The sequence below is a fragment of the Neoarius graeffei genome, chromosome 15, assembly GCF_027579695.1.
Source record: "Neoarius graeffei isolate fNeoGra1 chromosome 15, fNeoGra1.pri, whole genome shotgun sequence".
Taxonomy (NCBI): domain Eukaryota; kingdom Metazoa; phylum Chordata; class Actinopteri; order Siluriformes; family Ariidae; genus Neoarius; species Neoarius graeffei.
Genome location: NC_083583.1, coordinates 73,771,900 through 73,785,838, shown reverse-complemented (window position 1 = coordinate 73,785,838; position 13,939 = coordinate 73,771,900). Strand labels below are relative to the sequence as shown.

General features: G+C 41.4%; 1 protein-coding gene across 2 annotated transcripts in view; it reads right to left on the bottom strand.

Moving 5' to 3' along the window:
* Nucleotides 1–13,939, bottom strand: part of prmt3 (protein arginine methyltransferase 3) — a 190,591-nt gene that overhangs the window by 15,858 nt on the left and 160,794 nt on the right. For both annotated transcript variants that reach the window (XM_060941852.1, XM_060941853.1), the window contains exon 15: nt 11,538–11,625. In XM_060941852.1, coding sequence (XP_060797835.1) covers nt 11,538–11,625 — 88 coding nt within the window. The remainder of the gene's footprint in view (nt 1–11,537; nt 11,626–13,939) is intronic.

Genomic DNA, 13,939 nt, shown 5'->3' with positions numbered 1-13,939 from the left:
CAAAGTACAAATTGTAAAAAAACCGGAATGCAATGATGTGGAAGTTTCAAAATTCCATATTTTATTCAGAATAGAACATAGATGACATATCAAATGTTTAAACTGAGAAAATGTATCATTTAAAGAGAAAAATTAGGTGATTTTAAATTTCATGACAACAACACACCTCAAAAAAGTTGGGACAAGGCCATGTTTACCACTGAGACACATCCCCTTTTCTCTTTACAACAGTCTGTAAACGTCTGGGGACTGAGGAGACAAGTTGCTCAAGTTTAGGGATAGGAATGTTAACCCATTCTTGTCTAATGTAGGATTCTAGTTGCTCAACTGTCTTAGGTCTTTTTTGTCGTATCTTCCGTTTTATGATGCGCCAAATGTTTTCTATGGGTGAAAGATCTGGACTGCAGGCTGGCCAGTTCAGTACCCGGACCCTTCTTCTACGCAGCCATGATGCTGTAATTGATGCAGTATGTGGTTTGGCATTGTCATGTTGGAAAATGCAAGGTCTTCCCTGAAAGAGACGTCGTCTGGATGGGAGCATATGTTGCTCTAGAACCTGGATATACCTTTCAGCATTGATGGTGTCTTTCCAGATGTGTAAGCTGCCCATGCCACATGCACTAATGCAACCCCATACCATCAGAGATGCAGGCTTCTGAACTGAGCGCTGATAACAACTTGGGTCGTCCTTCTCCTCTTTAGTCCGAATGACACGGCGTCCCTGATTTCCATAAAGAACTTCAAATTTTGATTCGTCTGACCACAGAATAGTTTTCTACTTTGCCACAGTCCATTTTAAATGAGCCTTGGCCCAGAGAAGACGTCTGTGCTTCTGGATCATGTTTAGATACGGCTTCTTCTTTGAACTATAGAGTTTTAGCTGGCAACGGCGGATGGCACGGTGAATTGTGTTCACAGATAATGTTCTCTGGAAATATTCCTGAGCCCATTTTGTGATTTCCAATACAGAAGCATGCCTGTATGTGATGTAGTGCCGTTTAAGGGCCCGAAGATCACGGGCACCCAGTATGGTTTTCCGGACTTGACCCTTACGCACAGAGATTCTTCCACATTCTCTGAATCTTTTGATGATATTATGCACTGTAGATGATGATATGTTCAAACTCTTTGCAATTTTACACTGTCGAACTCCTTTCTGATATTGCTCCACTATTTGTCGGCGCAGAATTAAGGGGATTGGTGATCCTCTTCCCATCTTTACTTCTGAGAGCCGCTGCCACTCCAAGATGCTCTTTTCATACCCAGTCATGTTAATGACCTATTGCCAACTGACCTAATGAGTTGCAATTTGGTCCTCCAGCTGTTCCTTTTTTGTACCTTTACCTTTTCCAGCCTCTTATTGCCCCTGTCCCAACTTTTTTGAGATGTGTTGCTGTCATGAAATTTCAAATGAGCCAATATTTGGCATGAAATTTCAAAATGTCTCACTTTCGACATTTGATATGTTGTCTATGTTCTATTGTGAATACAATATCAGTTTTTGAGTTTTGTAAATTATTGCATTCCGTTTTTATTTACAATTTGTACTTTGTCCCAACTTTTTTGGAATCGGGGTTGTACATGTAGCAATCCACAAATAGATGCAGTTGACTCCACAAATAAAGGAACGGAGAGAACATTTTCTTTTGAGCATTTTTTGTGAATGAATAATATTTGTGAAACATGGAGATATCTCTGCATCAGAATTTTAGGAATCGCTATTCTATTGTGGATCTCATGCTATTTATTTGCGGCACGGTGGTGTAGTGGTTAGCACTGTAGCCTCACGGCAAGAAGGTTCTGGGTTCGAGCCCAGTGGCCGATGAGGGCCTTTCTGTGCGGAGTTTGCATGTTCTCCCCGTGTCTGTTTCCTCCGGGTGCTCCGGTTTCCCCCACAGTCCAAAGACATGCAGGTTAGGCTAATTGGTGGCTCTAAATTGACTGTAGGTGTGAATGTGAGTGTGAATGGTTGTGTGTGTCTATGTGTCAGCCCTGCGATGATCTGGCGACTTGTCCAGGGTGAACCCCGCCTCTCGCCTATAGTCAGCTGGGATAGGCTCCAGCTTGCCTGTGACCCTGCACAGGATAAGCGATTACGAATAATGGATGGATGTATACTCCTCCATCTGACAGCTAGTGTGTGTGTAAACAATGATGGAAGAAGCTACTGTTATACACACCTATCAAATATCAGAATGTTTACACTCACCAATGTCTGTCTTACATTTTCTACACATTTGTCATTTGTATTAATCGCCAGTAAGGTGAGGAGAAGACAGATTATGGATTTTAAAATAAATATCTCAGTCATCTGGCTATAAAAACTAAAGCAACAGACTGGGAAGATAAGGTATTCATGGTACCTGGTTTTATCTATTGTACTCGAATATGCAGCAACATCCAACCACAACACATAACCCCGCTATCCAGCGCCATTATCAGCAGTGTCAAAACAAACATGGCCAACCGAACAGAAATTTTATCACAGGCCAAATGTCATTTATAATCTCAGAGTGGAGCTTCATCCATCTGCACATCAGATGACATTTTCCCGATTCCTATTACGATAAGACAGACTTATCATCAGTCAGGACAGCTGGCTGAGGGGAACACTAAGCAAAGTTAAGAGTACACTGGAAGAAACACAAGTACATTAAGCTGACTAAATACAGTGTCTTGCAAAAGTATTCATCCCCCTTGGTGTTTGTCCTGTTTTGTCGCATTACAAGCTGGAATTAAAATGGATTTTTGGAGGGTTAGAACCATTTGATTTACACAACATGGTGACCACTTTAAAGGTGCACGTTGTTTCATTATTGTGACACAAAAAATAATTAAGATGAAAAAACAGAAATCTGGAGTGTGCATAAGTATTCACCCCCTTTCGTATGAAACCCCTAAATAAGAGCTGCTCCAACCAATTCACTTCATAAGTCACATAATTAGTTGATTAAGATCCACCTGTGTCCAATCAAAGTGTCACATGATCGGTCACATGATGTCTGTATAAATCAACCTGTTCTGGAAGGACCCTGACTCTGCAACACTACTAAGCAAGCAACATGAAAACCAAGGAGCCTCCAAACAGGTCAGAGACAAAGTTGTGGAGAAGTATAGATCAGGGTTGGGTTATAAAAAATATCCCAAACTTTGAATATCCCACGGAGCTCCATTAAATCCATTATAGCAAAATGGAAAGAATATGGCACCACTACAAACCTGACAAGAGAAGGCCCCGTCCACCAAAACTCACAGACCGAGCAAGGAGGGCATTAATCAGAGATGCAACAAAGACACTAAAGATAACACTGAAGGAGCTGCAAAGATCCACAGCGGAGATGAGAGTATCTGTCCATTGCACCACTTTAAGCCATACACTCCACAGAGTGGGCAGGGCTTTATGGAAGAGTGGCCAGAAAAAAAGTAATTGCTTAAACAAAACAAAACAAAAAAAATCACATTTGGAGTTTGCCTAACAGCATGTGGCAGACTCCCCAAACACATGGAAGAAGATTCTCTGGTCAAATGAGACAAAAATGGAACTTTTTGGCCATCATGGGAAACGCCATGTGTGATACAAACCCAACACCCTGAGAACACCATTCCTACAGTGAAGCATGGTGGAGGCAGCATCATGCTGTGGGGATATTTTTCATCTGCAGGGACAGGAAAGCTGGTCAGGACTGAAGGAAAGATGGATGGCACTAAATACAGGGCTATTCTGGAGGAAAACCTGTTTGAGTCGGTCAGAGGTTTGAGACTGGGATGAAGGTTCAGGGTCCAGCAGGACAATGAACCTACTGTAAACATACTGCTAAAGCTACACTGGAGTGGTTTAAAGGGAAACATTTAAATGTCTTGGAATGGCCGAATGAAAGCCCAGACCTCAATCCAATTGAGAATCTGTGGCATAACTTGAAGATTGCTGTACATCAACACAACCCATCTAACTTGAAGGAGTTGGAGCAGTTTTGCCTTGAGGAATGGGCAGAAATCCCAGTGGCTAGATGTGCTAAGCTAATAGAGACATACCCAAAGAGACGTGCAGCTGTAATTGTAGCAAAAGGTGGCTCTACAAAGTATTGACTTTTTTTTTTTTTTTGGGGGGGGGGGGGGGGGGGGGTTACTTATGCACACTCCAGATTTCTGTTTTTTCATCTTAATTATTGTTTGTGTCACAATAAAAAAACCAATGTGCACGTTTAAAGTGGTCAGCATGTTGGGTAAATCAAATGGTTCTAACCCTCCAAAAATCCATTTTAATTCCAGCTTGTAATGCGACAAAACAGGACAAACACCAAGGGGGATGAATACTTTGCAAGAAACTGTGTAGGTATGGTCCCTTTAAAAACTACATTTCCCATCAGCCAACTTCCGCGTTGACCTACGTCACGCGTGGGCGGGATCACCAACGTCACATCCACCATGAAGGCATAAGTAACGGAACATGTTTCCGCTTCCTCCTCTTTCCGTCTCGGGACCAGCGGTCCACGGACACAAAGAGGCTGTTCACCCGAGCAAACCAGAAAAAGACCTCTTTCTTGCAAGATCCACGATTTAGCGCGATTTCTTTCTTACCCTTGGCCAAGGTAGACTCCAGAGTTGCGCGACCTTTAACTCAAGTCGAGTTACAACCGGTTTTATTCGTATTAGAAGTGACGTCACGACTGCCGCCCAAAAGCAGTTTAATTCAAAGTTGAGAAAGCGGCTGGACCCTTTTTTTAACTGAAGCGCTGTGCACCTTGTTCTACAAAGATTTCCTTCCCACGAGTTACGAAGCGTCGGACCAAGAATTCTTTGTTTTTCTACAGAAGTCTCAACGGGCTCCTGTGAACTCAGCCTCTCCAAGAAATTCCCTGTGCTTCACGGAGATCTCCACAACGGTGAAAACTCCAAAAGTCTCGGGACATCTTCTCATAATCTCGTGTAGAAGCGAAATACGGAAGTAAGACTGGCATTTTTGGGCATAATAAAAAACCTAGTCTTAGGAATTAGCTTTTATTGAAGTAGTGTGAATTTAAACTCAGGAACGGTTTAATTGTTTACACTGTAAACACGCAGAGTGTTGAATTGATTATTGTTTTGTTTTAATCTCTCAGTTGTTTTAATAGATAGGCTGTGCATGCTTCTCTTTATTCCTCACTAACACTTTAATTTCATTATCACACATTTTGACCTTATCAAGGTTTCAGTGGATTCAGTACTGTTATAAGCTAGTGAAATTAGCCTACGGCTAATTTCTTTTGTCCCATTAGCATCCAAAGCTAAGTGTATTGTCTTAGAAACAAGTGGCGGTCCTCCCCCACACACACCAACACACCTTAGCTAGCATTCCTTTACCTTAGCTAGCAACCCATGCTAGCCTTTCTTTTGCTAGGCCATACCACGTGGTGGTCCTCCCCCACACACACAAACCCACCTTAGCTAGCATTCCTTTGTCTTAACTAAACACAAGGCTAATCTAGGCCTCCACACGTGGCCACATGCCTCACAAACCCACCTTAGCTAGCTTCCCTTTGTCTTAGCTTAGCCACACGAGGCTAATCTAGGCCTACACAAACACATGGTCTCCAGGCCTCACCAGGCCTGACACACACAAACACACCTTAGCTAGCAATCCATGCTAACTCTTTGTTCAGGCCACACACAGGCTAACTCTTTGTTCAGGCCACGTGGCCACTCACAAACACACCTTAGCTAGCATTCCTTTGTCTCAGCTTAGCAACACAAGGCTAATTCCTTTGTTCTCCATAATTCTCCATAATTGGAATACCATAATTTAGCTGTTTGGTAATTTATTATTAAGCACCAAAATTAATGGTATTAATTAATGAGACTGATTCCATGAGTGATTTAATGATAATATGAGACTGATTCAATGAAAACGATTCAATGGTATGATTCAAATGAGACTGATTCAATTTTAATTATTAACCTTCAGATTTAATGAGATTGATCACTCAATTACCCAAATGCACCTACAACTGTATATGAGTAACTTATTAAATATATATAAGCAGTTATAAAATTATGGTTTGCAGTTATTTATTTCCAGTCTAAATTTTTAAAAATGGCTCCCACTTGCTGTTTTAGAGCAACAAAATGAAAAATACCAAGCAGGCTAAAAAAAAAAAAATCTGCAAACTTGTTACTCAGTATCTTTAATTATACACCCATCAGCTGTGCCTTTAAAATTACCTGCCTAATATTGTGTAGGTCTCCTTGTGTCGCCAAAACAGCTCTGAATTGAAAATTATTCATAAAAGAGAAAAAGTCAGTGCGTTTACATGCACATAGAGAGAATCGAATTTCTCCCATTGCTCGACTGAAATCGAAGTTCAAAATGCCATGTATACACCTTAATTCGGCTGAAATTGAACCGAACTTGATTTCTCGGAATCGAGCTACATGACCTACGGTAGATTATGCGATTTCTGCCGAGCTACTTAGTGCATGTAAACCCTATCGAGCTATGTATTTGAGCTACTTACTTCAGCACTGCCCCTTCCGGAAGTGACGAGTGATGAGACCACAAGCGGGAAACACAACAGCCTCGGTCGGCATGACAACGGCATGAATCTTTTCTTTTTGTGGCATTGTTTGCACTGTTAAAATTTAGCTCACTTACTGTATCACCAAATACATCTGTACAGCTGTTGCATAGCTGTGAATTGTGTACATAAACAAGTATTTGTGTGTGTGTGTGTGTGTGTGTGTGTGTGTGTGTGTATATATGTCCAACATCTGAAGAATGTCAATAAAAACAAAACAATTGAACTTTTTGTGTGTTTATTAAGACATAAGTTAAAGGTCTCATGGCATGAAATTTTCACTTTCTGAGGTTTTTTAACGTTAAAATGAGTTCCTCTGACCTTCTTAAGTCACCCCAGTGGCTAGAAATTTCATAATGTGTAAACCAAACTATGCCCAACATTTAAGAATGGCGCGTCAAAACGGCGCATTGATAAACTCTTCCCTTGCCTACGTCAGCAAGGGAGATGATCCCCACGCCCCCCCTCTGGATTCCCACCCACTGTATGGATTGCCCGCCCAGCTCAAAAGTTGCCACCAAACATGGAAGTTGCGCTGTACATGGATGTGACAACACAGAAAGGAGTCTGTTTTTACTGCCGACGGGAGAGCCCCTGAAGACACAGTGGCTTAATTTTATTTACTCCAATAATACGCCGTCGAGTCTACCTAAGACGGTGTATGTTTGTCGGAAGCATTTTCCTGATGAATGTTTCCACAACTTGGGACAGTACAGGGCAGGTTTTGCACATCAACTGTCACTGAAGCCTGGGTCCATACCAAGCATCCCTGCCGCATCAGCCACAAACACCGAACAAGTAAGTGTACAACTGTTAAGTCGTTTTGCCGTGTTTTAAAATCGGTGCCACGTTAGCCTTGCAATGGCTACATTAGCTGTGCAGCTAACTGCTTCCTGCAGTTAGCCAGGTACTCTGCGCTACAAAACCAAAAAGCATGCAGCATGCTCTGCTATAATAGCCAATCAAAACAGTTCTTACAAAGACACCCACATTCTTTTTTTTAAGTCACTCGTTCATTTTATTTGTTTGTTTGTTCAGTAAAAACCCAAACATTTGTTGAATTTATTTTATTTCCTCGCGTCGCACCTTAATGACGTCAGCGCGCGGTATTTTTCCCTTCGCGGTTTGTTCCTTCTCTCTCGCCATAGTAAGACACCCACATCCGCTTGTTCTGACCCACTGGAGATAGCGTCACAGTGCTGTTAGCCAATCAGAGGTAACGTTTACATGTCATGAATATGAATGATAAGACCCGCCCCCACCCTCTACCCTTCCCCGCCTCCTGCTTCTCATTAGCAAAACGACGCACTGGGAAAAGCGCTGAAATGGGGCTTTCTCCCAGGAGGCTATATCTACGTGCCGAGGGTTCATTTCGAGAAAGGCTGCGGATATAACATCCGGAAACCTCCACGAGCCCGTTTAAAGCATCAACAAACCACCATGCCATGGGACCTTTAAATTGTAAGCAAAAAATCAACTTTAGAAAAATATTTTTGTAAGCAAAAAAAAATAAATTTTTGTAAGCAAAAAATGGACTTTAGAAAAATATACAATTGTGCAAAATAAGTTGTCTTACAAAACAGTGGTCTGCGCAGGACAGTTTGTAGCCATACAGTCTGTTAGAGCAAGCCTAACAGCTTGAACACGGAACTTGTGAACACAGAACTGCCAGTGTTGCCAGATTGGGCGGTTTTAAGTGCATTTTGGCGGATTTGAACGTTTTGGGCTGGAAGACGTCAGCAGTATCTGGCAACACTGCTGATAACTTTGTTTATACTCTTGAATAGCTCTTCTTCATGACGACAACTGGAAGTGTACCAACACGATGGGGCGTGTAGCGCCACCTGTGGCTCGGGTGCACAATGTACCTCACACAATAGCTCGATTAACTTGTGTGCATGTAGGATTGGATTTCTCTGGCACCCCTGCTGGGACCCTTAGCTCGATTACCGACAGTAGCTCGATTTGGATGTGCATGTAAACGCACTGATTGAGTGCCTAAGACCTTGAGTCTTTTACCCCCGTGACCATATCCCTCGCCCTATGATCTGTTTGAGTTTTCCATTCTTGGGGCAACTGTTTCAAACACTACTCAGTTTCTTTAGGTTCCTTTCAGTTCTGCTTGAATCAGTTCATTTTCACAAATATCATCTAATTCACTAATTTCCCCATCTGTCCTCTGAATACAGTCACACTACCATTGCTTTGCTCCATTGTTGTTTTGCTGCACTGCCATTAGAGTGCATTGGGAAGAAAGCCACATGATGTCCATTCACACCATTCTCATTCATGGTACACAGCCATTCAGCTGAAACCTTCCCAAAGCTCCATCACCTCACTGTGCAGGGGGTCAGTATAATCATGCATCTCTTCCATATTTTCAATCATTTCAGAATTACTTTTTACTTTAGCACTGCTTGTGCGTAATGGTTATTTTAACTGGTGGTTCTTTAAAGTGCTAGTCTTAAGAAAATGACATCATAAAATCCCGGGTTTTCTGTGCGTGATATGTTCAAACGGGTTGTAAAGTTCACCGATAAATAAAAAAAAATTGGTTCGAGAAAGAAATTTTTTGCATCTGAATTCTGTTCCAAAAATCACTAAAAGCTTGTCTGCCATTAGATCGCAGCAATTTATTAGTCAGCAGCGCTACATGTGTGACGTCATATGCGCCCCACCTTCTTTTGTAAAGCTCTCGACGACAACAAGGACAAAGAAGTGACTCAGTAAGCGTGTTTCGGTTTGCGCGCTTCGTTTGCTAAAAGATCAGTAATTATCTGTCATCTATCTCAGTATTATATTTGGTCACAGAAACTACCTTAGAACGTTATTGATCTGATGAAGGACAACTAATAAATTCAAGCAACCAGCTAAACACAAGCGGGACACTTCCTGTGCGGCGGTGAGCTCTTTGGGATGGAGCTTCTGACTTCTGTTTCCAGATGGTAGGAGCTGCTCCGCGTACCAGACGTCGCTCAAATCCTTCGATGTGAATCTACGTCATAAATTTATCTTTTTTTACAATGTATGGAGCAGACACCAAATCGTCCTTTCGGCTTGAAGCTACCTCTCTCTGTCCGTACAAATCGAACCCATTCATTCCACAAGTGTCCTGCTGACTTTGGGCTATACCGGATCGAAATTCTACTTTTTTTTTTATCAGCTACACTTGAACAGCCTTGAACAACACACCTCTCAGGAGGCAAGTTTTGTTGTGGAATAAAAAATATCGTTAAAATCATGCTACGCTTTGTAAAGCAGATGAAGCCAGAAATGCCGCGAACTTTCAAGCGTTTCGCATATGATGTCACTTCCTTTGAATTAACAATAACTTACCAGGAACGCATTCGTGTAATGGCGGACTCAAGGAGTCAAACTTTACCGGTTAAATAGAACATGTTCCCGGTCTCGTATTAAAATACAATTTAGACAGTAAACTATTGAACATGTCTAGTTCTATAAGGTATAATTTCCAGGGGTGATGTCATTTTCCTAAGACTAGCACTTTAAATATGCATTATTATATGACGTATGAAGGTCCACAACCATCTCTGTTTTGTGTACAATTTTTTTTTTATTCAATATCCCATTTTTAACATTCCTCTACATTGCCAAAGAAAATCAACACCAGGGCACAGTGTGCCAAACTATTACTTTTTAATAAGTATTTAAGCCCCCGCAAATTTTTGCATATTTGAATGGATTGCAGATTATATTGCACACTGAATGGTTTCAGATCCTCACGGAAAATGTAATAAGAAAATGAAAACATGAGAACTTTTTTTTTAAATCAATAGGAAACTGGAAAAAAGGTTATGCAGCACCTACGTGACCTGCGTGGGGAAAATCTTTTCCATTTCAATAAACGATCACTAAAAACTGTATTGCGCTGTTTACTCAGTTTGTTTTTGTCTTGTTAAGCCTCGGTCACAACCGGCCGTACGTGCTCCTACGGCCGGTCTACGTGCAAAAAACGCAAGAAACGCACGGAGGGCGCGCATGTGACGTGCTGATTTTTGAGCCGTAGACCGGCCGCAGAGGTTCTTTGTCATGTCAAACAAACTCTACGGGCACTTATGTTTTTTTCAGGTTGCAAGACAAACTTACGGCCAACGTGCGTCTTTCTCCACGAACAAAAAAACCGCAGCGATTTGGGAAACGCCAAAAATCGCAAGGCCAAAAAATCGTACGTCTGGTTGTGACCTAGGCTTTAGTTTTGTGTGAAGCTCTGAATCCATTAAGTGTGGCACATACACTACCGTTCAAAAGTTTGGGGTCACTTTGAAATGTCCTTATTTTTGAAAGAAAAGCACTGTTCTTTTCAATGAAGATCACTTTAAACTAATCAGAAATCCACTCTATACATTGCTAATGTGGTAAATGACTATTCTAGCTGCAAATGTCTGGTTTTTGGTGCAATATCTCCATAGGTGTATAGAGGCCCATTTCCAGCAACTCTCACTCCAGTGTTCTAATGGTACAATGTGTTTGCTCATTGCCTCAGAAGGCTAATGGATGATTAGAAAACCCTTGTACAATCATGTTAGCACAGCTGAAAACAGTTGAGCTCTTTAGAGAAGCTATAAAACTGACCTTCCTTTGAGCAGATTGAGTTTCTGGAGCATCACATTTGTGGGGTCGATTAAATGCTCAAAATGGCCAGAAAAATGTCTCGACTATATTTTCTATTCATTTTACAACTTATGGTGGGAAATAAAAGTGTGACTTTTCATGGAAAACACAAAATTGTCTGGGTGACCCCAAACTTTTGAACGGTAGTGTATGCGCAAAAAAAAAAGAGAGAAGGAATCAGGAAGGGATAATGTATGTGTTACAAAATGCATGTTTTTTTTAAATCCTCCTTTCACAGTACTTTTTCTAACACAGTCTATCCAACCAGTGTATTGTTTTTTATCTTAACGTAATGGTCTCTATGTTTCTGTAAAACTGTAGAAAAAGGAATTATTATGATCCTGTTTCACAAACCTGATTGGACGGGGATTGGATTCTCTAGAAAGAAGACTGTCTGCTTCCAGTGAGTCTTAGTGCAGTGAGGAGATGTAGAGAACATCACCTGGAAATGGACATAATACCGGATTAAACCAATTCTGATTCAGATTCCGATCAAAACTGATTAAATTTGTTGTTCTACTTCTTAAGATTCCGATCAAAACTGATTCTGACCAAACCATTTCTGAGGCTACATCCACACGACAACGGCAACGAGATTTTTTTTTTTTAGCAGGTAAAAAAAATATCGCGTCCACATGGGCAACGGATCAGTAAAATATCAGGTACATATGGCAACGCAACGCTTGCTGAAAATGATGCAATACACATGCCACACCTCTACGTGCGCTGTAAGACGGTCCCATCGGAGACACCAGAACAATAGAAGAAGTAGGACGCATGCGCATAAACCCCTTCTTCTACCCGGCGTGATGACTTGTTCTAGTCATGTGGTTGTGATGTCATCATAAACAAATCCGTTCTACTCATCCAGATGACTTCGCAATGGCGCCGTTGCCAGATTTTTCCACTCTGGAAACCGTTCTCAAAAAATATCGTTTTGGGGCACCCAAAACGCCGGTGCCGTGTGGACGCCAGTCCAAAACGATAAAAAATTTTATCGGATTCACCTGAATCCGTTGCCGTGTGGACAGGGCCTGAGACTGATAATGAGTCTGATTAAGGCTACATCCACACGACAATGGCAGCGAGATTTTTTTTTTGCGGGTAAAAAAAATATCGCGTCCACATGGGCAACGGATCAGTAAAATATCAGGTACATATGGCAACGCAACGCTTGCTGAAAATGATGCAATACACATGCCACACCTCTACATACGCTGTAAGACGGTCCCATCGGAGACACCAGAACAATAGAAGAAGTAGGACGCATGTGCATAAACCCCTTCTTCTACCCGGCGTGAATAAGTGAGTGCTGCTTGTTCTGGTCATGTGGTTGTGACGTCATCGTAAACAAATCCGTTCTACTTATCCAGACGACTTCGCAACAGTGCCGTTGCCAGATTTTTCCACTCTGGAAACCGTTCTCAAAAAATATCGTTTTGGGGCACCCAAAACGCCGGTGCCGTGTGGACGCCAGGCCGAAACGATAAAAAATTTTATCGGATTCACCCGAATCCGTTGCCGTGTGGACAGGGCCTAAACAAGTTCCAATTCTGATTAAAAAAAAAACCCAAAACAAACAACACCATTATAACACAGTTGAGTTGGTTGAGTTCTCGAATCCGAAGGTGTGGATTAATTTTCTATGACAGCAGCTCTGACTGTGGTTCTGACTGTGATAAACATATTATATATTTATACTAATGCACTCACTCTAGTATGTTATCAGCTCATTCACATGGACATAAATGGGCCATTTTCAAAAAAAATGTACCTATTACGGTAAAGAAGAAGTCTTCACTTATTTTTCAGTTTCTCATCAGAACAGAGGGGTTTAATTGAAAAATGATTCACATAACTGCATAGACAATAAAAACCTCTCTAAATTTTCATACTGAAGTTTTTATCTTATTTAATAAGAAAAATAAGAGTGATTTATGTTATCATTTTTCTTTACCGTTACCAATGCAAAAACTAATTATTCATAAATATATCTTACATTCTTGAACTTACTCAGGAGTAAATTTCATTTTTCACAAAAATAACTAATTAGGTGTTTAAACAAAAGTATTGAGTACTGTGGCAGCGGGGGCGTGGTCAAGCGCCGGTCTGTGACAGGAGGGCGGAGCCAGGGAAGGTGAGTGGCAGAATCGCTACACCTGACGGTAGTTAACCTGTGTTTTGTGTGTGTTTTCCCAGTAACCGCTCCCTATTTAAGGAGGCAGAGAGAGAGCAGAGGGAGCGCAACCCGGGACCAGATGCAGAGTGTGTGTGTGTATGTATGGGCTTATGCCACAGAAGACTGAAAAGTTATGGAAATAAATAGCCTTCTCTGCCTCGAAGCGTTGTCCTGCCGTCCTCTGTGCTCCACCCACACATTAAAAGCGCTACAAGTACGTTATCTGATTTGTTTTTTTTAAATAAATTCAAAAAATATTGTTGTGTTACTTCACCGTTACCCAAAAACATTTTTGAAAATAATTAGTTCCTAGTGCTTGCTAAAGAGGGAGCTGTTCGACATCCTGAAGTGCCAGGATGTTGGGACTCCATTTTGAATTTTTTTGAGGCAGTGGAGGCTGAAAGGTGAGCAAAACATTTCATTAATTACTCATGCCACGCAAATATACTTTCTTTACCGTGATGCCACATATCATCTTATAGACATCAGTGATCAAATAGAAGCTATTTGTAGTTGTTGATTAAGTTTGAGTGATGAAATATGAGCAATTATTCGAAAGCATAACTGTCATGCTGTG